At 39.2% G+C, this 25,988-nt stretch overlaps 2 protein-coding genes across 2 annotated transcripts in view; both read left to right on the top strand.

Annotated features, from left to right (window-relative positions):
• Positions 1-287: 287 nt before the first annotated feature.
• On the top strand, positions 288-2,977 carry sostdc1a (sclerostin domain containing 1a; the record flags this gene model as incomplete). The annotated part of the gene is made up of 2 exons (XM_079240275.1): positions 288-492; positions 2,127-2,977. The coding sequence occupies 2 exons, from the start codon at positions 288-290 to the stop codon at positions 2,570-2,572; spliced, it is 651 nt and encodes a 216-aa protein (XP_079096401.1). The 3' UTR covers positions 2,573-2,977.
• Positions 2,978-4,594: 1,617 nt separating this feature from the next.
• The window catches only part of crppa (CDP-L-ribitol pyrophosphorylase A), a 62,665-nt gene continuing 41,271 nt past the window's right edge, over positions 4,595-25,988 (top strand). Inside the window, exons 1-5 of the mRNA XM_079240375.1 lie at positions 4,595-4,902; positions 7,632-7,905; positions 14,229-14,378; positions 20,418-20,522; positions 23,605-23,650. Of these exons, the coding sequence (XP_079096501.1) occupies positions 4,652-4,902; positions 7,632-7,905; positions 14,229-14,378; positions 20,418-20,522; positions 23,605-23,650 (826 nt within the window). The 5' untranslated portion in view covers positions 4,595-4,651. The remainder of the gene's footprint in view (positions 4,903-7,631; positions 7,906-14,228; positions 14,379-20,417; positions 20,523-23,604; positions 23,651-25,988) is intronic.

Genomic DNA, 25,988 nt, shown 5'->3' with positions numbered 1-25,988 from the left:
ATTATTATCATCATAACACAGAGGGAAAAGTCGTTCTCCTCAGCATCCAGGATGAATCTAAACGCTCCAAAAAAAAAAAAAAAACAGGGCTGGGAGGGGTTATTTCATGCTCTTATGTCGACCAATCAGAACCTGCCAAAGGAGACGCACCTGAGCAGCTACCACAACAAGAGGCGGGTCGGTTCGTACCATAAAACCACAAGTCCCGCCGTGATTCGGCTCATCCGGCTCCGGGACGCTGGTCTTTCCTTTCAGTCCTGGTCCTCTTTCTTTTCCAAGAACCAAGCATGCTTGTCAGCTTCCACGAGTCGTGCCATTCCCTCCTCTTGTTCTGCATCCTCCTGCGGAGTTGCCAAAGCTTCAAGAACGACGCCACGGAGCTGCTGTTCTCGCACGTGAGCGCGCCGGTGCCGGAGATCCAGAGCAATGTGTCCCTGAACCGCGCGCGCACCGGCGGGAGAGGAGCGGGGAACGCAGCGCAGGACCGAGGGGGTGAGTGGATGGAGGGAGGGGGGGAGGAGGGGGATGGAGGATGCTCTGCTGCGTGGGTTTCTCTTCAGTGGATGCAGGGACTGGTCATCTTTTTCGAAAAATATTTAGTCTTTGTGCAAAATGCACTTTTTAGATTAATTTTCTGGCATTTTTTTGTCATTAAAATTGGCATGAATTGAATATTTTAAAATAACCTGCAACCTGAAAACTGCTTTTCTGTTCAAGCAACTGTTTTCCAAAACTCTCAACAACGAAAATTTAGTTTTAAACACAGAAATAATCTAAATTCGGCCCTCTATATCCTTTCAGACAAACAACTGGGATCTTTCCAGGCAGGACTTTATATCATCAATTCAATTCAATTTCAACTTTATTAAGGACACAGAATCCTGGTCCATAGACAGAGAAAATAAAATAAAGTAAAATCAAGTGAAAAAAAAATTAAAATGGTATCATCATGTTGTCATTGTTATTGACAAACATCCACATTCCTGTAAGGCAGCTGTTTTCAAAACCAAAGGCAGAAACAACCACATGAGTGGGGAAAGACTCACTGAGTGGAGTGAAGTCTGAATGTGAGGCTGAAAAGGAAATTGCCAAACTCATGTTGACAGGCAATCTTTTCAGTGTAGTCTGCATTTATCAAACAGCAACATGTGGTGACTTTGACTGACTGGCTGGGTGTACATGGGATTGAAATAATCAAACCCTAAAGGGTTTTATTTGAGGCTTCCTGTGTCAGAGATCATCTTAAAATATCAGCTGTAGACTGGGACAACCACACTGAAAGTTAAAACTTGCATAGACTTTGAGTTACTTTAGGTGTACTGGTTGCAAATGTCCCAGTTTGAATCACTCTGATCGAACAGTAGCCTATCGTCAGAGCGAGCTGTGGCAGCATTTATCACACACTTCTTGATGCTCTCCCATCTAACTGTGCCTGAGCTTCTGACTGTGATGAATGGGATGGGATGGCAGTGGGGGGTAGGGTAGCAGGAGACAGGAAAATGGAGCCTCTCCCCTCTTCATTCATCCACCGCTGTCACTGAGGTGTATGAAGCTGTGTGAATGGAGCTGGTCTTGGGTTACAGTCACAGTGGGGAGAGCAGGGGGGGACAGTGTTTGTCGCCCGCGGCAGAATGGGCAGAAATAATTCTCCCTCTAATCCCTGCTGCTTTGACTTTTTAAAAAAAAACAAAAACAAAACAAAACAAAAAAAACCCAAAAAACGAGACACTTCTTCTGAGCAACAATGGTGTCATTACTTTTATAAAAGAAAGGTCAAGGTGCTTTGTCCTTGTGTTCCTGTGGCTTTGCAGGGGCTGCGAAGGGATGATCATCATGATGGGAGAAATATTCAGTCGTCAAATTTGATCTTTGAATGTCACAATGAAAAAATAACTTCATAATGATTTTTTTTTTTTTTTTTAGCTGTTCCAGTCAATACAGAAAAGGAAAATTTATTAGATCAAAATATTTGATACATGTTGCAACTTTTTTTTAAAATTGAAAACCAAACTTTATAATTTATTTCCTTTCATTTTTCGTAATTAATGGTGAACTCGGTACTTTCTAGTGTCAGATTTTAGACTCAATAGATGCCATGTTTTACACCTCTTTCTTGTTGCACACAGAGAGGAGTCAAATCGGATGCAGAGAGCTGAGGTCCACTAAATACATCTCTGATGGCCACTGCACCAGCATCAATCCCATCAAGGAGCTGGTGTGTGCTGGCGAGTGTCTCCCGGCTCAGCTGCTGGAAAACTGGATCGGTGGGGCAAATGGCAGGAAATTCTGGGCTCGTCGGAGTGGTAACCATGACTGGCGGTGCGTCAATGACAAGACCCGCACCCAGCGCATCCAGCTGCAGTGCCAGGACGGCAGCACGAGAACGTACAAAATCACCGTGGTCACTTCCTGCAAGTGCAAGCGATACTCGAGGCAGCACAATGAGTCAGGTCACAAGTTCGAGGAGCCCGTTGTGTTGCCGCCGCAGCTCCTGCACAAACACAAATCCAAAAGCAAGAGGAGGCTGGGCAAGAACCGCATGAGTGAGAACTGGCACGAGACTCAGCCTTGAGAGCTGGGAAACAGGCAGACTGACTCGTAACCCTCAGGAGTTAAGTCTCGGTGACACCCAGAGGTTGCAGTTGTGGATTATCTCTCGATGACTGGGACTTGATTTATGTGAAGCTGGTTCCTCACTATGATGGAGACTCCAAAAAGAAAGCTAAAGACTTATTTTTGACTCTTTAATCCATGTTGTTAAATGGAATATGAACGATACTGAGGTGTGCGGTCTGAAGTCCTCTCTGGTGCAGAAATGCATTGTCCCAGCTGTAGGGACATGCATGTGTTTTATAATTATTCTATAGACCTGTGCTGGTGGAGATCTACAACCAACACCCATAAAAATACCAAAAAAAAAAAAGCTAGTGTAAATACTTGTACATATAAAAAAAATGTGTGTTTTGAAGTATGGCAAATGTGTATAAGATTTTACTTTGTAAGTTTATGATGTAATATATTTTTTGTGGCAACATATCTGATCTGTTTTGCTTAACAGTGACTTTTAACGTTTGGAGGAAGTCCTGAAAAGCTTTGTCATTAATCACTCTTGCTATATCTTTGTATGAAATAAATATAACTTTTTTTTATGTGTGTTGCATTGACTAAATGTATTACACTAAAACTTGAACAAAGCCAGAACAGTGTAGCTCTGCTACTCAACACAACCACAGACTAAATGAGCTTTCACTCAAATAGGTAATTGCAAGCATTAGTTTAGATCTATTATCATCAGATGCTGATTAAAAAAAACGGATTAGAACGTGGATACACTCTGTTCTTGAAATTGTCATTGTTTTTCTGCAAATAGCAGTTTTGAATAGCAAAAACAGAAACACACAACCTGGGGCAGATTGGTTTCTGAAACTGTCAAGTTACTGAAATTTGCTCAAATTATTTCTTCTTTTTCAAAGTACATTAAAAATGTCAAACTGAAGTTAAATCAAAATGTATAAGGCAAAAACACCAACCTTAATATTAAAGATTTGATATTCCATCTTACTGGCCGGTAAAGTTGTGACATTTCAATCGACTGACAGCTTCCAAATACTACATATTTCAAGTGAATTTTTTTCTTTTTTCTTTTTCGGACACTCTTACATTTGACTATTTTTCTTCAAGTAGGCAACATTTCAGAAGCTTTGTCAAAGAATAGATTTTCTAGTTGTTTCAAGGACATGACTGTCTAACTAATTTGCTAACCAAATCAAATGATACATAAAAAAAAATAAATAAATAAGTAAATAGAAATAAGGAAACCAATAAGAAGTTTAAGTCCTTCTGATCATACAGAATTGAATGATAGTTTATAGGGGTGGGAAAATCGAATCGAAAAAATCAAATATTGGGATTTTTGCTTCACAATTTTAAAATCGATTGTTTTTGTTAAAAAAATATTATTTTCAAATAAATAAAAATAATCCATTATAATTTTTTTGTCATTTCTTTTGTTTTTATTGATCTTTTTACTTGTCTTCTTGGGCATTATAAGAGCAGAATGATGGTCTGCCTTATTGTGTTGTTTTTTCCTTGTTGAAATCATGAAGCATACTGAGCAAAAAGAAATCTTGTACATTATTTTTGTTTTTAATTGACAAAAATCACCAAAACCAAAGAATTGTGGGAATCGCAATTTAAATTGAATCGGCACCCAAAAAAATCGGAATTGAATCGAATCGGGACAAAAGCATATTGTCACAGCCCTAATAGTTAACATGAATTTTAATGATTAAAAATTAAATTAAAAAATATATTGCTTTCACAGTTTAACAGCTTGTGTATTTGTATATTTGCCCTCTTGATAGAATGCATGTTCAGCTTACTTAATAACATTTAAAAATATAATTAGACTACATAAAAAGCGCTCCACTGTACATAAACGTGTTTACCTGGAGTCAAACTCAGCGCTGGAGTGTTTTATTGTGAAAGCACAAACCGGAAGTGCAATAGTTACCGCATTAGCTTCACAGCGTGTTGCGGTTCTGCTCCCACGTTGCTCACCTCCCCGCGCACCCCGCCCATAAAGCGAGGAATGAACAGCTGTAGGGAAGACTCACTTTGACACACCCACCACCCCCCCACTCATGAAGGGATGGAAGTTTGTCAGACAAACATGAAGAATGATGACAGTGAACCGCAGAGGCCCGCTCATCCTGGGGTTTTCCCAACCTGCAAAGCCGGAAAGAGCGACCACCATCCGGTGTTACACACCGTTGACTTCCCGGTGTCCGTGGTGCTTCCTGCCGGCGGCACCGGAGAGAGAACTGGACTACAAACACCAAAACAGTTCTGCTCGTTTCTGGGTAGACCGCTTATAAGCTACACTATCCAGGCTTTTGAGAGGTAGGATAAGATAAAGCAGAATAACACCGTGTTAGTGAAAACATGCAGGTAGAAACAAAACTGCAATGATAAGAAAGTAATTCATGCATCTCCTTCCACGGCGGTAAAACCCGGATTTAAGGGCCTTGGGCAAAGAAAATGTCGCTGGGCCCCTTCATCAGTTCATCCAGAACTGATAAGTGAACAATTAGTAATGAATTGGTATGGAAAGAGACTAAATGTTCTCCAATATTATCTTCAAGGATGTCAAGATGATGTTTTCCTGTCATTAGAAACTCTAAATTTCTATTTAATTATTTATTTGTCCATTTCTGTGTGGAAGCAATCTGAGTAAATTAACTTGAACATCAATGGACAAATATGACTATTTTGTCTAGGGCCCAACCAATTGTGTGTGTGTTTTTTTTTTAATTTTTTTTTTTAGACCTATTATGCCTATTGTGATATGTAGTAGAAAAAGATTTAATTAATCAGCCATGTAATTAAGAAATATAAATAAAATGATTCAAATAACAATTTAGTTTCCTTAATGCTAACAACAAAAATATCATGACAGTTAAAACAATTTACTGTTTCACAATATAATGTCCTTTAGTGCTTTTATTCAGAAAAGATGCTTTAAGTATAAAAACAGACAACAAAGCATTCAACCTCTGGCCAAAGCTGTACTGATGAATTTATCTTTAGATTTAGGCCACAGGTATATGCTGTAGATAAGCAACATAATGAATGAATTTACAGAAAAAAAGATGCGTCTCTCTGATGCACTTTAACGTTAAATGACATTTTCTTTACTCTGTTTTATTCTTTTCATTGAATTGAGGATTCGTATGAACCAAAATCCAACCGAGAGATCGTTCCATCAGATGTCGGGTTGCTGTTACAGTTTTTGTTGCATTATAGTATTTTCTGACAAATTAAAACTAAGAATGACATGAAATCATGACAGTTGCTGAAGACGGTCTGTCATGTTAATCATTTTTACTTTTTGGTCTTGCACTGAGTAAACCCTCCTCTCCTTTGCATTCACATTGCTCCTCTGAAAATTTGATCTTTTCATGCTGATCCATTACTTGACCTGGATCCAAAATTTTATTCTTCAGCCCCTGAGGTGTCTAATTGATTTGTTAGCACATGCTAATATCTGCCGCTGTTTACTTCCTCTAAATTGTGAATGCCTGGTTTTGTTCATACTGTAGCGATGCTGAAGTATTTGTGTATTTCTCTCTGGCAGACAGACAGCCATATTTTCACCAGATTTCAGGCTTCATAACTTAGAGATGAGGAGGAGGATGTTTATATTAAGTTGCAGTCTCTTCCTGAGCTTCATCACGACAGTTATTTCAACAACATCTGATGTTTCTGATCAGATGCATCTCATTAGCTTGTTGGTTGTTTGCTTGTCAGGAAATGAGCAGAGAAGCAGCCTGTGTGGTCCACTGGTTATATGGAGGTTGTCTGTAAAGTAAGGTCAAAGGTCATAAGCGTGGCAGTGAAACAACAGTAGTGATCCAAAGAATCCCTGTCAGGAGTCCTTCAATAATGCAGGATTGGTGACTATGGGACGCAGCTTTTCTTCCACCTCTGGCTTTTTCAGTATCATGAAGGTGGTATACTTTCTGTCATTGGGAATCACCAAGGGCCAGGTTTCAAGAATAGAACTCAAAAGGTGTAAAAACTAGTTAGTATATTTCAAGGTTATATGAATAAAACCTAACTTCGATTGGCTTGAGTAGTTTTAATGTGTAAAAGAGCATTTCAAGCACCTGGTGTTGTATGAAGGATTAAGACAGAAAATTTCTCATAAGTATACCTGCAAAACCTCATTTAACTTTCATCCCACTGCATAAAAAAATGACCTTTTTTCCTTACAAAACTGCGTTCTTTTTCACAAACAGAAAAAAAGAATCATGCCTACCTGTTTTAAAAGCAACATGACTTGATCGTCCCGCTCTGTCCCCCTTTGCATCTTTTACTTGGTTCGCATACCAATTAGTCGGGCGGAGGAACAGAGCGATAATCTCTCCGTTGAAGAATAACTCAACCATTTCCCCTTCAGACACATTATTGTCTTCTAAATGCCGCTCTGCAAGTTCACGAACAGAGAACTGTGTTACTGTATTTTGGTGGATTCATGCGCCGGCAGCTGTCGAGCGCTTGCTAAAATTTTGGCACATGAATGCGCTGGCAGTCATGTGAAGGTTAATAACATACAGCCGTTGAGTCATGTGTGTCTGTAGGAACTGCATCCCTGCAACACAAACTATAACAGTTATAAATAATCAGTTTGGTTTTCATAAGAAGGTGGCAATATTAATGAGCCTATGCATTGATGGCAGTGTCACATCTATTACATCTAGCAGGCTTTAGCAAGCTTTTTCCCAGGTGGGCAGATTCAGGTTGGTTCTAACCCTGTATATTTATTCTTTATGCAGAACTAATTGTCTCCAATTTAGCATTTTTAAACAACTCATTGATTTAAATGAGCTTTGTTATGATAAAGTATAAACACTCCTCACATAAAATTAGGGATATTAAACTTTTAGGTGGAATATACAGAAGGTATAAAAAGTTCACGCTACACTGATATGTCATAGATGTTGGACACTAAGTGGAATTATGCAATTCCTTCATTATCTTGTAAATATCATTAACAGTTTAATTGTAGCCCATGTTGTCTGATTTGCTTTGTAAACAAATGTTGCTAAGTGGTTGGTGTCTTCTTGCAGGGTGCCATGGATCCAAATCATTGTGGTTGTTATTGCCAAAGAAAACATGGACTTAATGATGGACATAATCCAGCGGTTCCAGCACATCAAAGTTCGAGTGGTGTTAGGCGGCTCGACCCGCCACAGATCCATATGTAACGGGGTCTTGGCTCTGGGTGAGGAGGAGACGCCTGCAGCTGACAGACCCAAGGTGCTCATCATACATGATGCAGTGCGGCCTTTTGTGGACGAGGACTTTCTGTACCAGATAGCAATGGCTGCCAAAGAACAAGGGGTCAGTACGATAAGTTCTTTTGGAGAACCCTTTATTCTGAAACTGATTTATGTTGCTGTCAAAGCTTAATTTTGCTTGTAAAAATGGTCCTGTTAGAATAACTAAGTCATTTTTAAAAGATGAAGCCAGCTAATGGCCATGCAGTAGAAAAAACGAGAAAGGCCATGTTTTACAACACTGAGTGTCAGAGATCGGATTTTTATTATTCTTTATAATATTATTACCTTTAACTTTGTGAGCACAAAACAGGCTCTGGTCAGAGAAGAAAAACTTGCATACTAAACCAAAATGCTTGCAAGAGACACAAGTCTGTATGTGCAGAAGCAGCATCCGAACAGCAGATTTGTTCTCAGTCAAATACTGGTTGCCTGCATTGGCTCTATGTACATTCATTCATTCATTATCCTAACCGCTTAATCTGATGAAGGGTCGCCGGGGAGCTGGAGCCTGTCCCAGCAGTCTTTGGGCAAAAGGCAGGGTATACTCTGGACAGCTCGCCAAACCACCGCAGGCTCTATGTACATGCATGCCTAAAAGACACCAAACCAAAGGATTTACTTTATTTTTCTCATTCACAACTACACCCCATCGTTGTTATTATCTATTAATCTGCCTGATAACTGATGAGTCTGTTGTTAATCAAGAGGGGAATTCTTGGAAGTGCTTTAATTTTTTTGTCAAAACAATCTCAGTAGATCTTTGGTTAAATTATTCCCATCAATACTGATTCTAATTCTTTTTTCCTTGATGTGTGTGTACCTCTGTCCAGTGGGCTCATCACCATAAGATTACCATTAGACACTGTTCTGGTTCTGGGTCTGGGTCTGGCTCTGATTCAGCACTATCAGAACCTTTTCTAGTATGATGTCCTGAACCAAACTGCGAGGATTTTAATCGCTCTACGTAATTGTAGAAGCAAATGGATCATATTGATCATATTCAAACTTTCAAACTGCATTTAGTCCTCCTGCTGTCTTCATCTGTGGTGGACTGAGGCTTGGGAGGCAATATTCACTGGACTTCTTTGGTTGTGGCTGAATTCTGCAGCTGTGACCTGGTTTTCTACTCAATCACCCATCATGTTGTCCACCAGCTTGACAGATAGACACGTATCATTGCATCCAGCTGCTGTAGTATTCCTTCTTCACTTTCTTCTTGCTTATTTGCTCTGGCATTCAGGTGAACCCAGCCTTCGCCCGCTGTTTATGTTACGGTTTGTGAAGAAAATCACTGTTTATTTAAGAACCAACTTTTCAGGGCCTGAAATGACATATTTCCTTCTGAACGTGTCGGCCAGTTCGGTCAAACTTTGGCACTGAGGTCTGCTGCTTTGAAAGGGCTACACGATTTCTTTGCAAAGTAACCATACATTTAGGCAAACGTGGACCAAAACACGTTGATATTCTGAGCAAATAGTCACACAACTGCAGACAAGGGATACATTTGGTTTGCTGCATCTGCTGTGAAAATGATTGTTGTTCCCCGTTTGGGACTTTTCACACTTTGAACTGAAAGTGTAACAAGCATTGTGTGAATGAATCATCTTGTGCTCGTTTTGGAAATTAGAAAGGGCTGTTTTTCTTTAGTTTTAATTAAATCCATCAATTAAAAAATTGGAAGCTTGAAAGTCTGCAAAACAAAACCCAGCGTTGCACCAGAGCTCACATCCAAATGAAATTTGCAGAAGATTTTACCATTTTAAAACTCAAGGTTTCAAAACTTTTTTTTATAAACGTGCACACTGCAATTTTCTGATCTTATATTACAAGGTGTCAAAAGATTTTTTAAAACTAATGTGGTGGGACAACAACGCCGTATTTGAAACTCTGAAAATGTCGACTTGAAAACAGTAAGTGTGCAGCAAGAGGTTTGAATCTGAAAATTTGAGGCTGAAACTCAAAATATGCACTTAGAAACAATAAAAAAAAAAAAAAAATCTAGTACAAAATGCTACAGAGATTCAAACATCTTTTTCAGACTTTCAAAATACTTTTCAAGCTTTCAAAATGTTTTATTTCAGTTTCAGATCATGGCAGGAATAGAGTCCCGTACTCCTGCAGAGGGGTTATAATGTCCATCGTAGTTGTTCTCATTCCAGAGACACTTTGAAGCAGGAGATAAAAACTTATATAAACAACCATTCTGTCCATCTCGCCTCTACAGGGGTTCACAATATCATCATTACAAGACTTTCCCATTAATCATCCATTCAGATGCTTGACACTCCTGTAAAATGCTTGTATTTTGTTCATGTGCAAACAAAACTTTAATATCTGTGTGCTGAATGCCTCACATACCTCCTGTGAACTATGACTCCCACAAGATCAGGAGCCACTGGTGTACTCTACTCTCTCAGCACATTGATAGTTAATTCTCATTTAGCAGGAAGATGCATCCTTTACATCCTGTCTTTGGATGAAGGATTTCAGCTCAAGCATGAAATTAGTGCTTTTCCTGCTTCCCCACATTCCAGTTTGTCTCATTTGTCAGTCGTCCTTACAGCTGGAATTTTAGTGTTTTAATTTTTGCTCTAAAGCTAAATATTACCTGATTATCATTTTGTATATGAAGTTTAAAATTGATTTATTTTCCAATAAATATAAAATCCTGCCGACTTACATTTAGAAATACACGACGGATGGCTTACTGCTGCTGGATTTAGCAAAAATAATCATTAGTTGCAGCTTTATATAAGAAAAAAATGCACATCTGTCTCAAGACATTTTAAGATAAGGCAATAAATCAATTGCTGTGATTCTTAAAAAAAAAAAAAAAAAAAAAAAGAATTTATTTTACCCTAAAACATGGATGTCTTTGTTGTGAAGTTGTGATTGTGATTTATGATGGCGTCTAACTGAAACAAATGGAAATGTATCCTATGCGATTATTCTGTTTAAAGTTCACTTGAGGTCAAAACGTGGAAAAATGTGGTCGCTTATGAAAGCAGGAAATTCTATTTCCAGGAGAAAAGCAGCAGAGAGAACGACGTAATCCCCGTACAAATAGAGAAATAACCCTAAAAGCAACCGGTTCCTCATGCTTGGAAGGCAAAGCGTAGCTAAATTGTTTCTTGAATGGAGCTCATACTTCATCTTCTCATGAGCTTTAGCCGAAAACCAGAGAAGGTCCAATTACAGAGCCGAGTGTAAATAAATGTAGCAACTGCAGCTGGACTCAAATATTTCACCTTGTAGGACGACAGGCCACTGAGAGTCAAAGTTATTCATGCAACCTGAAGTTCACACGTATACAAACATGCAAAATGAACTCTGAAGTCCAGCAGTCTCCTTTTCCCGGCAGTTTCACCCTCATACCTGAACAAACGCCTTAAATTTGCCTCCTTGTAACCAGTTTAATCCATCTTTTTTACTTATTATTCGACTGACAGCTTCATCGCTCCTGATGGTGATCAGTGATTTACAGAAAAACATCTGGAGCAATGCCACAGCCACTGGTGAATAAACAAACTCACAGGCGATTCGTGGTTAAGGCTCTCAAGCTGAGAGAAGACCTGGTTGAATGCATCTTTATTTAAAAAAAAAAAAAAAAAAAAGAAAATCTGTTTTAGTGAAGACCTCTCACATCAAGCAGTTTGGTCTTGATTCATCTTGCCAGTATACACGATTTAGATCGTAACCGCATGTGTAACACACAGAACACATGTTTGCTTTCCTTTCGCCCTCGTAGACTGCGTGCTGCTGGAAGCCGTATGCAGTCGTGCCGCAGTCACATGAAAATATTATCTCAGAAATGCTGATTTTTCCAGGAGAGGAAGTACATGCAGTGCGTGCTCCAGCTGCGCTTGTTAAGATGGATTTATTGTTGTTGTGTAGTCGTGCTTGCCAACTCCAAATGTGATCAAGGAAATGTTAGCAAAGTTTTGGCTGGACAGAGAAAAATTATTTGGGAAAATAAAGGAAAGAAAAAAAAAAAAACCTTGAGGTGAAGTTATTATCTTTGCAGTTCTTATTGATGGTAAAAAGAGAAAAATGCATTTCTTTTGTTTACTTTTATTTAATTAGGAAGATCCCTTTGGGATAGAAAATCTCTTTTTCCAGAGAATCCTGTTCAAGGTGGAGAATAAAACATTATTTTTTTATTTAGTTCAACATATTGTTGGAAATTTAGGGAAGTAAAAAAAAGAAAAAATTAGAAATCTTTTCTAGATTATTATACTTTTTCTTCTCTATTTTTCTTCTCGGTGTAGAAATAGGTGAGTGAGGTTAGGTTTGTGCAAATATCCTTCAGCTGACGACAGTTTTTCTTTTCCTCAGAAAACCAGAACAGAAGGAACAGAAACTTGAGTTTGCTTTGTTTTGTTTTTTTTTTACTCTGCAAAAGTTTATTTTATTTTCTGTGTCTGTACTTTTCCTCATAGTGTCATACAAATGTTCAGTCAAACTGGGGAATTTTTAGGGCAGCTTGACCCCCCTCACCAACACACACACACATAAAACATCAGTACATTTGTCTCTTATTACCAGAAATGTGCTTTCTTGCTCAACCATTAAATCACTTTTCTTTTTTAGGATTTTCTTTCACCACATTTTTCTGTTTTGCATTTATACACTGATCTCCAGGTCATTTCGGTTCCTGGCACCAATGTTCTTAATAATACAATAAGAAAAAAAAAAAAAAAAGATTTTTTCAGTATTTCTGCAGGCAAATCTCTTAAATAGATTGATCTGAGTTTGTGGTTGGACATTAATTAAGCTCTGAGATAACCATAAATACTTTTCTACTTGAATAAATAAAATTAAATGATGATGTTTTGTTTATATTTTTTCAAGGTAAGTTTCTTTATTGTCGATTTGCCATATGTCTGTTCATACAGAAAATGGAAAATAGCTGCTTTCTAAGGCCAAAGTGCTGCAAAGCAAACTTACACAGACTGACAGTAAAATAAAAACGGCATAGAAACACAGAAAAATTTAAGTAACATCATCAAATCAAGTAATAAGACGTTACTGGTAGTGGTTATGTAAGTAAATCAATATATAAGACAAGAACAAAAACCAGGTATTGGTGATAAAGTGATGGTTTTAGTGCAGATCTGGTGTGGTTGTCCTCTGTGTGATGTCCACTGCCACCCAACTATGAATTACAGTACAATGTAGGATTACAGTGTAATCCAACGTGACAGCATCATCATGTCTTCATTGATGTGTCTCAAAGGTGAAATTCTAACTAGTTGGTGCTACAACAGCATTACATTCATATCCTAAAGTCTGGAGTAGAGCTTCATGATTTCCCATGAAGGTGATAGAAGATCTCCAACGTTCTGTACAAGTAAGCCTGACTTGTTCTGGAAGATTCAGATGAGCTTGGAAAGAACTTATATTAACATGTTCTCACCTTTGCATTCACATTAACTATGTTGCAAACCTGCATGACAGTAAAGGCAGTTTAAATTGCAACGTGTTCAATGTAGACGTTGCGACTGAAACCTTGATCTTCTCTCAGATGGAATCAGTTTTGTTTCACAATCTCCAAGCAAAACTTTAAAAACTCAAGCAAAAAACAACAATTTAAACCAAAACTTTCTAAAATTTAAGTAAAATATATTGTTTTAAAATCAAAAACTCACCGGCAAATCAGAATGCGCCCCTGAAAGAGCCTCCCCATGAAAGGTTTGTGTCAGAAATGAAACCAAACAATTAAGAATCAAAACCAAAGACTGTGAAACGCAACCAAAATGGAAAGACGAGAGAAAGAAGAAACTGCAAACAAATCTCCTCAATTTAACCAAATAAAAGCCTAATAGTTTTCATGATGATTGAAAATTTTTGATTTTGAGATAATTTATTTTACTTAAGTTTTAGAAAGTTTTGGTTTTAATTGTTGTTTTTGTGCTTGAGTTTTAAAAAGTTTTGCTTGGAGATTCTGAAACAAATCTGATTCCACACTCTCAGAGCAGACGCTGAGTGCATGTCAACTCTTTATTTATGCGTGCCCATATACACATTACAAATCTTTGTTTTTATGCGGATGTGTTATGCACATGTTCGCTAGACGACGTGATGCCTGCAGGGGCCAAAGCCTCCTCGTTATCTTTGACAAAATGACAAAAAAATGTTGAAACAAAAATAGGTCCAAGGAACGCAGTCTTAGATCATGATGCGGTGCACAAATAAGCAATTTGTTTAATTTTTTCTGTCTTTCGTGCAGACACTGTCCATGTGATCTCAAGTTTGACCTTTCAGACTCTTGACAAGTTGCACAGATCATTACGCTTCTCTCATGCAGATCATAAAAGATACAAACCTTCCAAATTTAACCTTCATTGAACTTTGGTGGTAAAAGTCTCATCTTCTTTCATGCAGGCTGCAGGAGCTATCCGACCTCTCGTTTCCACGGTGATAGCCACCACATCAGAGGGCTTCCTGGATCATTCTCTGGAGCGAGCAAAGTACAGGGCCAGCGAGATGCCTCAGGGATTTACATATGATGTCATCTATCAGGCCTATCAGAGGGTAGGTTTGTTCTGTAATATACCTTTACCAAACAGCATGCTCCTTGTTGTGGATGACAGAATGATGATATGATAGACCACAGACCACAGGCATGTTTAGGGTTTAAAGCCTGCTAGAAGCGAGAAAAGCCCCGAGAAGAAAGCGACACCATTTTATTCTCGCAATCACGGTTGAAGACAATTCTCGACGCAGGTTGGCAGAACCTTTTTCTTTTGGGGCTCCGAGAAGTATCGTGTGATTGGTCGGACAGTTGAGGTGGGCGTCGTTAACGCGGTAAAAACATAAAGTGGACAGTTTGCATTTTGATTGTTTTGATAAAACAGCTAATCGAGGAAGTGAGATTTACGAAGACTTACAACATGTAGCATTCAAACACACGTACCCAGCTGTGCAAAACCCATCCTGTCGTGGACGAAATGTCTTGTTAAATATGAAGTAACAGAGTTCATTGCACATAAAAGCAGACATTACCGCCCGCAGTGATCTCCACCCGTTGCAGATGAAGCTTCTCGTGGAGTATGAATGCACCAGATGAAAAATAACTTATTTTCTTGTGCTTGCAGCCTCGAGAGCAAGAACGAAGTTCTCGCTTCTTGTGGAAGATGCGCAAGTCTGATGTTCACAGCCATTTGTAACTTATATATACTTTGGACCCAAATTGAATCACACTACATAACTTTTGCCATTTTCCCTGCCCCTTATCGACAGATTATGCGGCCTCCATCTTGCATCCTTCCTGACCTGTTAGCTCTCTCCAGCCAGCAGAAGACGATCTTATGATGACTCATGACGACTATTTTGTCCTTTTCTCTCTTTTAATCTTCTTGCATTTATCTGCTGAATCAGCAACATTGCTTGTTGAGGGGCACATTCACATTAGCCTTTTAGATTCAAATCCTAGTCCTCCTAGTTTTAGTTAGCTCGGAAAGTCTGCTTGGTTTGGTGAGTTGTAAACGCACCAAATGAATTCGGATTCGGACGAAAGAAGTGGGTCTCAACCCGTTTCAAGCGGACCAAATATAGGATAGTGGACTACAAAAAAAGTCACTTCTTGCGTTTGACGTAGCATTGCATTGTGGGTAAATACATAGCCATCACGTTAAGGGTCCTCTGCCTCGTCTGTTGTTCAGACTGCGTCCATTGTTGCAGTGTATTTCTGCAGTATACTTGCATAAGACAAAATAAAAACTCAAAGCAGCAATAGTTTCCTGCTCCATGTTTAACTCTCAAGTGAAGGCAACAGAATTTTCTTCTTCTTCATGCGGGTCTTGTTCTTTCTTTTGCTAAAAACTACTGCAGCGCCACCTTTGGTGGGAATGGGAATGTATTATTCTTATGGTTTGATGCGTTTGGTCAAAGTGAATCTTGATCCACATGGATACCCCCTACAACTGAGTCCCAAATCGGACCGAGTTTAGCGGACTATCATTGTATGAATGCAACCTCAGAGAAACTGCAGCAAACCTGGGTCCTCAGACACTACAGGGCTCTATTACCATGTGGTGACAGTACAGTTAGAAAAAGCATGGTTTCTTTGGAAGTCTTGCAGGAGAAAACCTCTCTACCACGAAGCAAAACTCTGCTGCAACGTCACGTCCCTTACTGGATTTAAAAGTTGTATTAAAAAAAAAAAAAAAAAAGTTGTATAGTGTCGGTTTCTCAGCACCGGGAGGTTGCAGCGGCTCCAGAAATGCAGATGATAGATGTCACTGTGTCATTAAACAAGTCTGGGATGTAGAGTTTGAAGGTTAGAAAGTTACGTCATGCATTTTTAAAAGGCTAAAAAAAATTTGCCTCAATGTTTTTGCATGCAGTTTTCTTTTTCCTATTTATTCACATACACAAATGGAGTGTTGTGCAAGTTGTCTTCTTAATTTGATATGTTTTCCCTACAATATTTTAATTGAAATATAGCATTTGTATTATTTTTAAACCGTTTCACTGCTTCCATTTTTCAAAAGCAAGGTTTTATATAACAATATAACAATTGTAACAATCCCAACTCTGAGCTTTCAGCCCAAATTTCTGCTACAGGAACATTTAGAGGTGCTGTTTATCATCTCCATGCAAGTTGCGGTTCGTTTAACTAACACTTTAACGTGGGACAGATGAAACCACGCAACAGTTCTCCAAACCACGTACGTTGAAAATGATGATTTCAGATACATTTGTTAAGAAAAGACAATACATAATATAATTGATTGGACAAATCGAGTCCTGCAAGCATGTGCTTCTTACTTCTCAAAAAGTTACTTTACAAATGATAAGATTCATATTTTGAAAATAAAAAAAGCTTTTCTGATTCTCATTCATCATATTTAGCCTTTACGGTCCTTCAGTGTTCAGATGATGTGCCAGAACCTGCAGGGTTTCAGTGCGAGCTGCTTGTGGCGTGGTTGCCATCATTTTCCCGTTACCTCTGCTGCATCTGGGAAAGAAATGACAAGTTGATATATTCTGCCACTCTGCTGCAGATTAGTCTGTGGAACATAAAGTTAACAAAAGCTCAGTTGGAAAAATGATGAAGGAACTCTGAAATTGCACTTCTCATTTAGGTGGACTCAGATGAATTGTCTCTGCAGTTAAGTGAGATTTAATATGTGTACCTGCAAAATGGAAAGAATTTATTCGCTGACATGAGTCACAAGTGTGCTGATTCTTCTCTGAAAGCAAGAGCTTATTTTTAAAGTGCGGCCGGCCAGCTGAATGCGAAACTGGAGATGAAGAAGTTGACCTTGTTTATTTTTCAGACACTTTGCATTTGCTGTTCTAACCTTGATTTGATTTAGTGGGTTCTTTGATAGCCACGTTTCAGAACGATGCAGCAAACTTGGAGCTGGAGTACTTTCTAGTTGTCTGAAGTTATTTTCCTTCTTGGCTCACATGGAGCTACAGATTGCTCTGAGAGCCCTGTTGGCTTTGGCCTGTTCGAAAATGAGCTCATTCTGCAGTGTCAAGGTTAGTCAAGTTGCAACAAAAAAAAAAAAAAAGAGAAAAGACAAACCGGGGAGGTTGATTGAGAATACGTCTCCCTCTCCTTCCTTTCAGGCTTTATAAAGAGGGGAAAGTGTTAGGTGTCTGTCAGGTTAGGACTTTGGGACATGCTCATGAAAAATCTCTTAGAGCTTCACATTTGTAGCTTGACATCTATTGAGTGGAGAAGAACTAAGAGCTAAAAAGACAAAAGAAGAGACACTTTATCCAGTCCCCAGTGGGAGCTTTTGTATTAGAAGAAAATGCTAAAGGTTATGTTACCTGAAGACCAAGAGCATATCTTCTGCCTCAATTTCTCCCTGTAGTTTAATAGTTTCTGGTATAAAATACCCCCCTCTGTATTTATAAAATATTACTTTATTATAATCACTGATAGCCTGAATGTGTCTTTGAAGTTCAGACAAAAGTTCATCGCCTGAATCCAAGTTTCACTAACTGAGCTTTGGTTGAGTTATCTGTAGACTATTTATCACTACGATGGGTTCAGGCAGCTGTAACGCACTGCCACGAACCTTTTACTGTTTAGGACCAGGCTTATTACTTTCGTGGTTATAGTTACCAGAAGCAAACAGTAAAACAGACGCCATTAGCAACCAGCTGGTGAACATGTGGAGCATTTAGCTGCTAAAGTGGGAGATATGGTTTAGGTGTAAATGAAAAACGGAGCTAACTGGAAAGAGAAGATCTAATGGAGTAAACTTGAAATGGTAAGTGCTTTCATTTGAGTGTTTTTGCAGCGTTAGAGGTGTTTTTCTTTACAATATACCTTGGTATGGGTAGTAGGTCATTTTCTTTTCTGCTACATGCAGCACCACCTTAAAGCTGGGGTAGGTAATGTTGGGGAGGTAGCAAGATTTGAAAGTAGCACCCTGTCTTGACTCCTCCCCTTCTTGTTTTGCTCCTTGCATGATCCAACGCTTTTTTATTTGCAGCTTTTTCCACCAACAATTTTCTTTCTCGGTGGGAGGAGGCAAATAAACCGAGCCGGGTTGGGAAATCCTGACTGCATTTTCTCAGCCATGTTTGCCTTCCAAGTTTCTTCTTCACAACTTTGTATTTTCATCCTAACACACTGTTTATATGCAGGGTGTGGCTATCAGGTATGCGCTGCTGGAGGGGGAGGAGGGGAGCTGGGAGAAGAAGCTTACAAAATATAAGAAATAAACAACTTCAGTTCAGTCCGAACATTTGGATTGGTCAGAGTTTTTACAGATTTACAGTAAACTGAGGGGTCTGACTATATTTCTTATTGTTTGTGATTACAAAATGTATAGAATACTATCAGGATGAGGAACCACTTCATCCAGAGTAAAAATAAAATGTTTCTGAGCAAAATGACCAGCCATGGCTTTAATTTGGGGAGGATTTATGATGCTAACAACGGTCATATTGTGTCAACAATAAAACTGAGAATTTGGCTGATGATGATGTGAGTTTCTGAGCTTCCATTACCAACCCTATAATAAAGCAAAATGAATTAGTGCTGGTTTCTTTGCTTATGACTTTTTTTATCAGTTATGTAAAAAAACAAAAAAAACAAAAAAAAAAAACAAAGCAAAAAGAAAATGGCCTTCCTTTCCATTCTGCAAGGGAATGGGTAATCATGTGATGGAGAACCATCCGGAGCCAACTGCATTGCCTTGTCAGACATTTTCCTCTGATGAAACAGAAGTGATGAACCATTCAGTCTCATAAGAAAACATCTTTTTTTTTTTTTTTTTCTTTTTACAGCAATGTTGGAAGATGTCTCATGGACCTGATAATACCACTCATGGAGATTTTAAATCTTAATTCAGATAGATAAGAGAGTTTCAGGGCCAACAGTCCATCAGCTAAAGAAAATACCATCCTGTGATACATCTGGTGAAAAATGTGGTGACGGCAGCGTCGTGTTATGAGCCTTTTCTGTCTAAATACCGCCATTGATCACAGTAAAGACAGCAAAATAAAATCACCCAGGAAGGATACTTTAAGTCCATATTATAAATGTTATCTAAAAAATGCAGGACTAAAAGAAATGCCTCATTGAGCGAATAATAAATCAAGTGTGTAGCAGGCCAGAGTTCTCGCCATGTAAGGGCCAAATTAGCTTAAATGTTCTTTTTCTAACTGGTTGCATATGAAGACTATGAGGACACTCATCACCAAATACCTCGCTAAATTCTACCAGTGTTTTAACATTTGAGTCATGACATTGAAAAATAAAACTGAAACAATGCCCAACAAATAATTTTAGTTATGTTTAAAAGTTATTACCATGATTGGCTGAAAAGTTTTTTTTAAAATGAGGACCAGTTTGCAACCAGCTAATTTTCACTTTTTAACTTTAGTGCCCCCTAGTGGTGAAATAGCTTTAAATTTTACAATAGAAAATTACAAGTTGGTGTCATTTTTTTTGGTGAAAATGAATCAGATTTAATGTCACTTGGCTAAAACATCAGTAACGTTCAGTAATCTGCTTTGATTCATCCACATTTACGCATTTATTAGCCAATCAGAGCCAAGGATACCTCAGCAGATCATGGAGAAAACTTTTACTAATGGAAATTTAATGTGACTTAGATAAAAGAAAATGTCATCTACTGATTTTGAGGTTCTAAAACTCACAGTTGTCAGAATGTGAACCTAAACCTTTTGCAATGTTAATTAACCAATTGCTCATTTATTAATATTTCTGAATACGTTGGATTATAGCCAAGAAAACCACATTTTGGTGAGAGCAGGCGGCATAACAGTATCACTGACAATGGAACACCCTACATGTGCACAACAAAGTTGGCATGAAATTTGTAAGTTGATGTGACATGTAGAGAGTTCAGTCCTCAGATGGGGAGTCAACAATTTTTACTGTCTCTACACCAGAAATATGTCTTCTTTTTCCTGCTTGTATGTTCTGGTCTGTCATTAGGGATATATTTTATGCATATAGGAGTTCCACCCAGTCAGTCAGTCAACATAGTGGACTAAAATCCCATTAAGACTGATAAAAATACAGTGATGTGAACACTCATCTACAGCTGCTGTGCTCTCGTGTTCCCTCTGCAGTGCACTGAATCCGACTTTGACTTTGGCACCGAGTGTCTCCATCTGGCTCTGCAGTACTGTGGCACCAATGCCAAGCTCATCGAGGGCCCGCCAACACTGTGGAAGGTGAGCTTGCCAGGGGCCTACTTTGATTTTTGGATTGTGCATTTAGTGACATTTTGACTTGTACAGCTGCAAGCCCACCACAGAAAGACAGCTCCTGATTCAAAAGTGATGGATGCTGGCAAATGTGAAAGTACTTCTGGTTATAATGTCTTGTTCTTAATTCTCTGCAGTTATGCATCTTAGGCCTTAAATGATCGAGTCTATTTGGGGAAAAAAAAACAAAAAACAAAACACATATTCTTTTATGCTGGTAGTATTGACTGGATGAAAAGAGTGGAGCAGCCAATGCTCCCATAAGCCGCCATACTTCCTGGTGTGATCTGGTTCACCTCAAACAAAAAGAGACCTCTACATATCTTCTCTGTGAAAATAAAAATTCTCAGTCATAGCAATTGAAACGCTGACTCTGTATTTTACCTGAATATAGAATTTCATTAATTTTGCACAGTTATTGTTCATGGTTAGTGTGTATTGATCCATGGAGCCACAAGATGTTAAACACCAGGACTGTATTTGAGTCAAAACTATGAAAAAAAATGTATTTAAAAAAAAAAAAGTGTGGCATTTTGTATCCCGTTTTCATACACAAGGAATGCATTTTCAATTCAGTTCAGCTTTATTTGTATAGCACTACTTCACAACACCATTTCAAGCCAATTCATACATAGCCTATAATAGAAACCAACTGATTGCATCGAGTCATGACTTCGATCCAATCCCCCATCCTGAGCATGCACGCGGCGACAGTGGGAAGGAAAAAAACTCCTCTTTAACAGGAAGAAAACCTCCGGCAGAACCCGGCTCAGGGAGGGCAGCCATCTGCCTCGACTGGTTGGGGTGGAGAGGACAGGAAAGACAGAACAACCTGTACAACTGCACTTATTCAGGAAGACCTGCGGAAAAAGGAGAAATAAGTTAGAGACGACAATATTGGCATATACACTATTCACAAAAAGTTAGGGATATTCAGCTTTTGGGTGAAATTTCACAACAAACCTAAAATGCATTCAAACCTGTACAGGTGAACTTAATGTGATCTTCTCTAAGCTTTTAAATGCACATGTCCAACTGTTAAATGTTTCAATAAATTTTGCACAAGTTGCTGTTCTCTAACAAGGAGCTTAACGGCAAAAATCACGGCAGGTGTGTGATCCTTGAATTGACCAATAAATGTCCTGGTTCAATTAGAGCTGGTGTTTAAACAGTTGTCCTCATCATGCTGTTCACATTTTGACATCATGAGACCAAGACGACACCTAACAATGGAACAACAGTCCCTTGCCATTGCGATGCTTCAAACAGGACGTTCTCAGACAGAAGTGGCCACTGAGCTTGGAGTGTCACAGAGTGTCATCAGCAGGTTGCAACAGAGATATGGAGAGACTGGAAGAGTCACAGAAAGGCCTAGAAGTGGACGTCCTTTGGCCACATCCCGTGCTGATGACCGCTACATTGTGAACACTGCCCTGAGAAACCGGATGATGAATGCCACTCAACTCCAGGCACGTTTAAGAGAGGTGAGAGGCACCCAAGTGTCACGTCAGACCATTCGAAACCATTTCCATCAGCGTGGTCTGCGTGCTAGACGACCTGCACGGGTACCTGACCACACCACCAGGCACAGGCATCATCGTCTTGCATGGGCCAGGGAGCATTTACGCTGGACGAGGAACCAGTGGGCCTCAGTGCTGTTCTCTGATGAAAGTCGATTCACACTGAGCAGAAATGATGGCCAGCAACGATGTTGGAGACGTCAGGGAGAGCGCTATGCATCAGCCACTGTTGTCACCAGGCCAGCTTTTGGTGGTGGCGGTGTTACAGTGTGGGCAGGGGTGTCCACTTGGTACAGAACTGCCCTACACTTTTTGAATGGTACAGTGACAAGCCCATACTACCTGAATAACATCATTAATCCAGTGATTGTGCCCCTACATGAACAGCACAGGCCTAATTTCATCTTCATGGACGACAATGCTCCTGCTCATCGAGGCCGCATCATCAGGGAACGGCTGTTGGAGACTGGTGTACCTCAAATGGAATGGCCTGCACTCTCTCCAGACCTGAATCCCATTGAAAACCTGTGGGATCAGCTGAGCCGTCGTGTAGAGGCTCGAAACCCTGCACCCCAGAACCTCAATGACCTGAGGGCTGCCCTTCAAGAAGAGTGGGATGCCATGCCTCAGCAGGCAATAAGTTGCCTTGTGAACAGCATGAGACGTCGTTGTCAAGCTGCCATTGATGCTCAAGGGCACATGACGAGATATTGAGACGTTCAAATTTTTGTTGTGGTGTAACTACCATTGTTGTTACCTTTTGTGTTGAATGAATTTTTTGAGATGAGGAAATCAGTAGTGCATCCTTCTACTTAAATGTCTTACTTTTATGATATTATATCACTGTAGCATGAACATATTGCATTTTCCATAAATTTCACCTGAAAGCCAAATATCCCTAACTTTTTGTGAGTAGTGTATTTATACATTAATACATTAGAGAAATGGAGCGAAGTACTTCCCCATTGCTACATAAGTAGTGGATGGCTAGACTATCCATAACTATAAAAGCAAAGAGCATAACCTGGACAGTTGGGTCCTGTACATGCAGACTCCAACTCAGGAGATGCTCATATCCTAACTATAAGAATCATGGAAAAGGAAGGTTTTCAGCTCGATCTTAAAGGTGTGGAGGGAGTCTGCCTCCCGAACCCACAGTGGAACCTGGTTCCATAAGAGAGGAGCCGGAAAGCTAAAGGCAGCTATTTAGCTATCAGCTAAATTTGTGCAGAAACTTTTTTTGGCTCCAGAAACAATGTAATTAATTAAATATAAACCCAGAATTCCTCCTGAAAACATAAAACTAAATTATTGAATTTTTAAGGTCCAATGCGTGTGGAATCATTAGTAGAGGTAGAGGCTAACTGGGATGCTGGTAACTTGGACGATACCTTCACAACGACCATCATTAGCTCAAATGCCAACATGAACAGCTCACAGGCAAAATACCATGAAGTGGCATCTGATGCACATTTCTAAACCATCTTGGCTGCTTTTCTGCTTTGAATGAAGAGTTATTTGACCCCTAGGTGACCTACAAACGGGATTTGGCCGCTGCAGAGTCCATCATCAAAGGTGAGTTACCATCCTCATACAGGGTTACCTTTCACATAGTCTGCGGCATGTTCTATACATAGATCTTTTTCATCTTTTACATTTTAAAGTATGTCTGCAGACGTGTACATGAATGACTGTTTCTCTGAGGTCTTCTTAGGCAGGTTAAATGGTCACAAATGAGCAGTGTGAGTGTGTTTTGTCTCTTTTTGTGTAGTCTGGAGGTGGAAGTGAATAGGTGACGTTGAACTTAAATATCCTGTCACTGTTCTCGGGGGGGATTCTTTGTAGCATTGTTTAGCCTGATATGAAGAGGGCGGGTGTAACCAGTGAGTGAATACTATGGAGAGCAAGTCAGGACAAGGGAGACTATCACAATCAGAGCAATGGAAACAAACACAGCCCTATATTTCACGCTGCCAGCACCTGTACCAACAACTACCTGTTTGATGATGACATAAGGTGCGCAGCGATAATTCCCAGAGCCTCCCAAGTGAATGAATTCTTTGTGTGATTTTTAGAAAAGATGTGGAAGGAAGTTCTCACATCTGTCAGTTTGAGTAACTGCTGAGTGCTTCAGTTTATGTGTGTTTGCATTTCTGCGTGCTCACATGCACAGGCACCGCTGTGTGTGCGTGGTGTGTGTCTATGCTGGCCAGAGGCGTGGGTTTCTGCAGACATTTACAATTTGATTTCTCAGTAGTCGTCTCTCAAGCGAGACAGCTTCATAGGAGGTCTTACGTTTTTTTTGAAGGAATTTATGATTAGCTGATTCTCATCATAATGTTTTTGTCTGCAAACTTTAAATGCTTCTACTGGTATGTCTCGTTTGTCTGATTGTGCACCAGTTGGTGAGTCAGAGTTTTGTATCAGCCAGCTGTCAGTGTAATGGCTTAATTGTATATTAATCAACTACTGTTAATCCTGGCTGCTACTCTGCTCTGACCAACTTTCAGGCTGTTTAGTTTTGTAAATGCGTCCTTTATTTTCAGGATAATGTGAACTCTTATGCAACAAGGTAGTCGAACTTTGTTGTAATTTTTTTAAAATTTGTTTTTTAAGTGTCTTTGAGCGACAGTTCTCTTTTTTTGAGGAAGTATTTTCTTCTTAAAAGAAGCAAACTCTTTGGGCATTAGCTGTTTTTCACTAACTTTCAGTCCGCTCCTTGACACTGACCATTTTTCTAGGAATGTGTTTTCCTGTTTAAGCTACTGAATGCTCACCAATAAATCATTCAAGCACCAAAAAGACACCCAACTTCAAGGATAAAACACAACAGACAACTTAGCAAACAAAGTATGTTGTATTTTTCACACAGACACATAAAAAAGCCAAATATTACCAAGTTTACCAGACATAAAATAATAATTTTTCCAGGAACATGGTGACTCCAAAAGAACTATTACCTGAAATGATTTGGCATATCTGCATTTTGTGATCTGTAGTTAAAGAATCTGAAAAAACTGGAGGACAATAAAGGAAGTTGCAGGCCTAAAAAACTAAATCTACAGTGGATCAAAAGCTTTTGAAAGTGTCCTGAAGAGGAAATGGGGAGAAAAAAATGTCCAGCAAAAAAACCTGACACAGGACCTGAGAGATGCATCTGGACCATCCATCACTACGCCTCATCAGAAATGGTCTCCATGGAAGGAGAGCTGTCAAGACGCCATTCTTAAAGATGGGAAATGGGGAGAAAAAGGCTGGCGCATGCCAAATGACACAAGAACAGAACTATTCCTGAAGAATACTTACAGGAAAGAAAGAAAGAGCTTTTCCATGAAGGTTCAGCCTGTATTGAAGAATAAAGATCTTCATTCCAAATACTGATACTCTTATATATCAAAGGAACAGCTGGAGGGCTGAAAAATACCTTCTAGAGTTTATCCTATATATAATTTCCCCTGACCTTGGTAAAGAATTGCACGAAGTCGAGGAAGTTCTGGATGGATAATCCTGAGAGGAAAAGTGAAAATGCGAAAACAGCAACATTCGACTCTTCCGTTATTAAAAGAAACATTTACTCTTGTCTCATCCAGGCCATTACTTCACTGCTAATATTAAAATTTAAAAGGGTAAAAAAAAATTTAATGAAACAACAGTACTTATTCTTAGTTACATAAATATCAGTAAGCAAACTGCAAAAATAAAGATGTTGCTTTAAATATGGAAGTAAAAGTAATAGTATGACCTTTCCTTTTGCAAAGAACAACCCACTGCATCTAATGCTGAATAATATAGAGAAACCACTGATGTGCCGTTTTTGGTATTAAATATTTAATAAACTCTAAAAGCTACTACACATTAGGGGTGGGGAATCGAAAAAATTGAAAATTGAGATTTTTTGCTTCACAATTTTAAA

The sequence above is a fragment of the Telmatherina bonti genome (genome assembly GCF_933228915.1).
Source record: "Telmatherina bonti genome assembly, chromosome: 5".
NCBI lineage: Eukaryota > Metazoa > Chordata > Actinopteri > Atheriniformes > Telmatherinidae > Telmatherina > Telmatherina bonti.
Note: the sequence above shows the minus strand (reverse complement) of the source record. Positions and strands in the feature narration are given on the sequence as shown.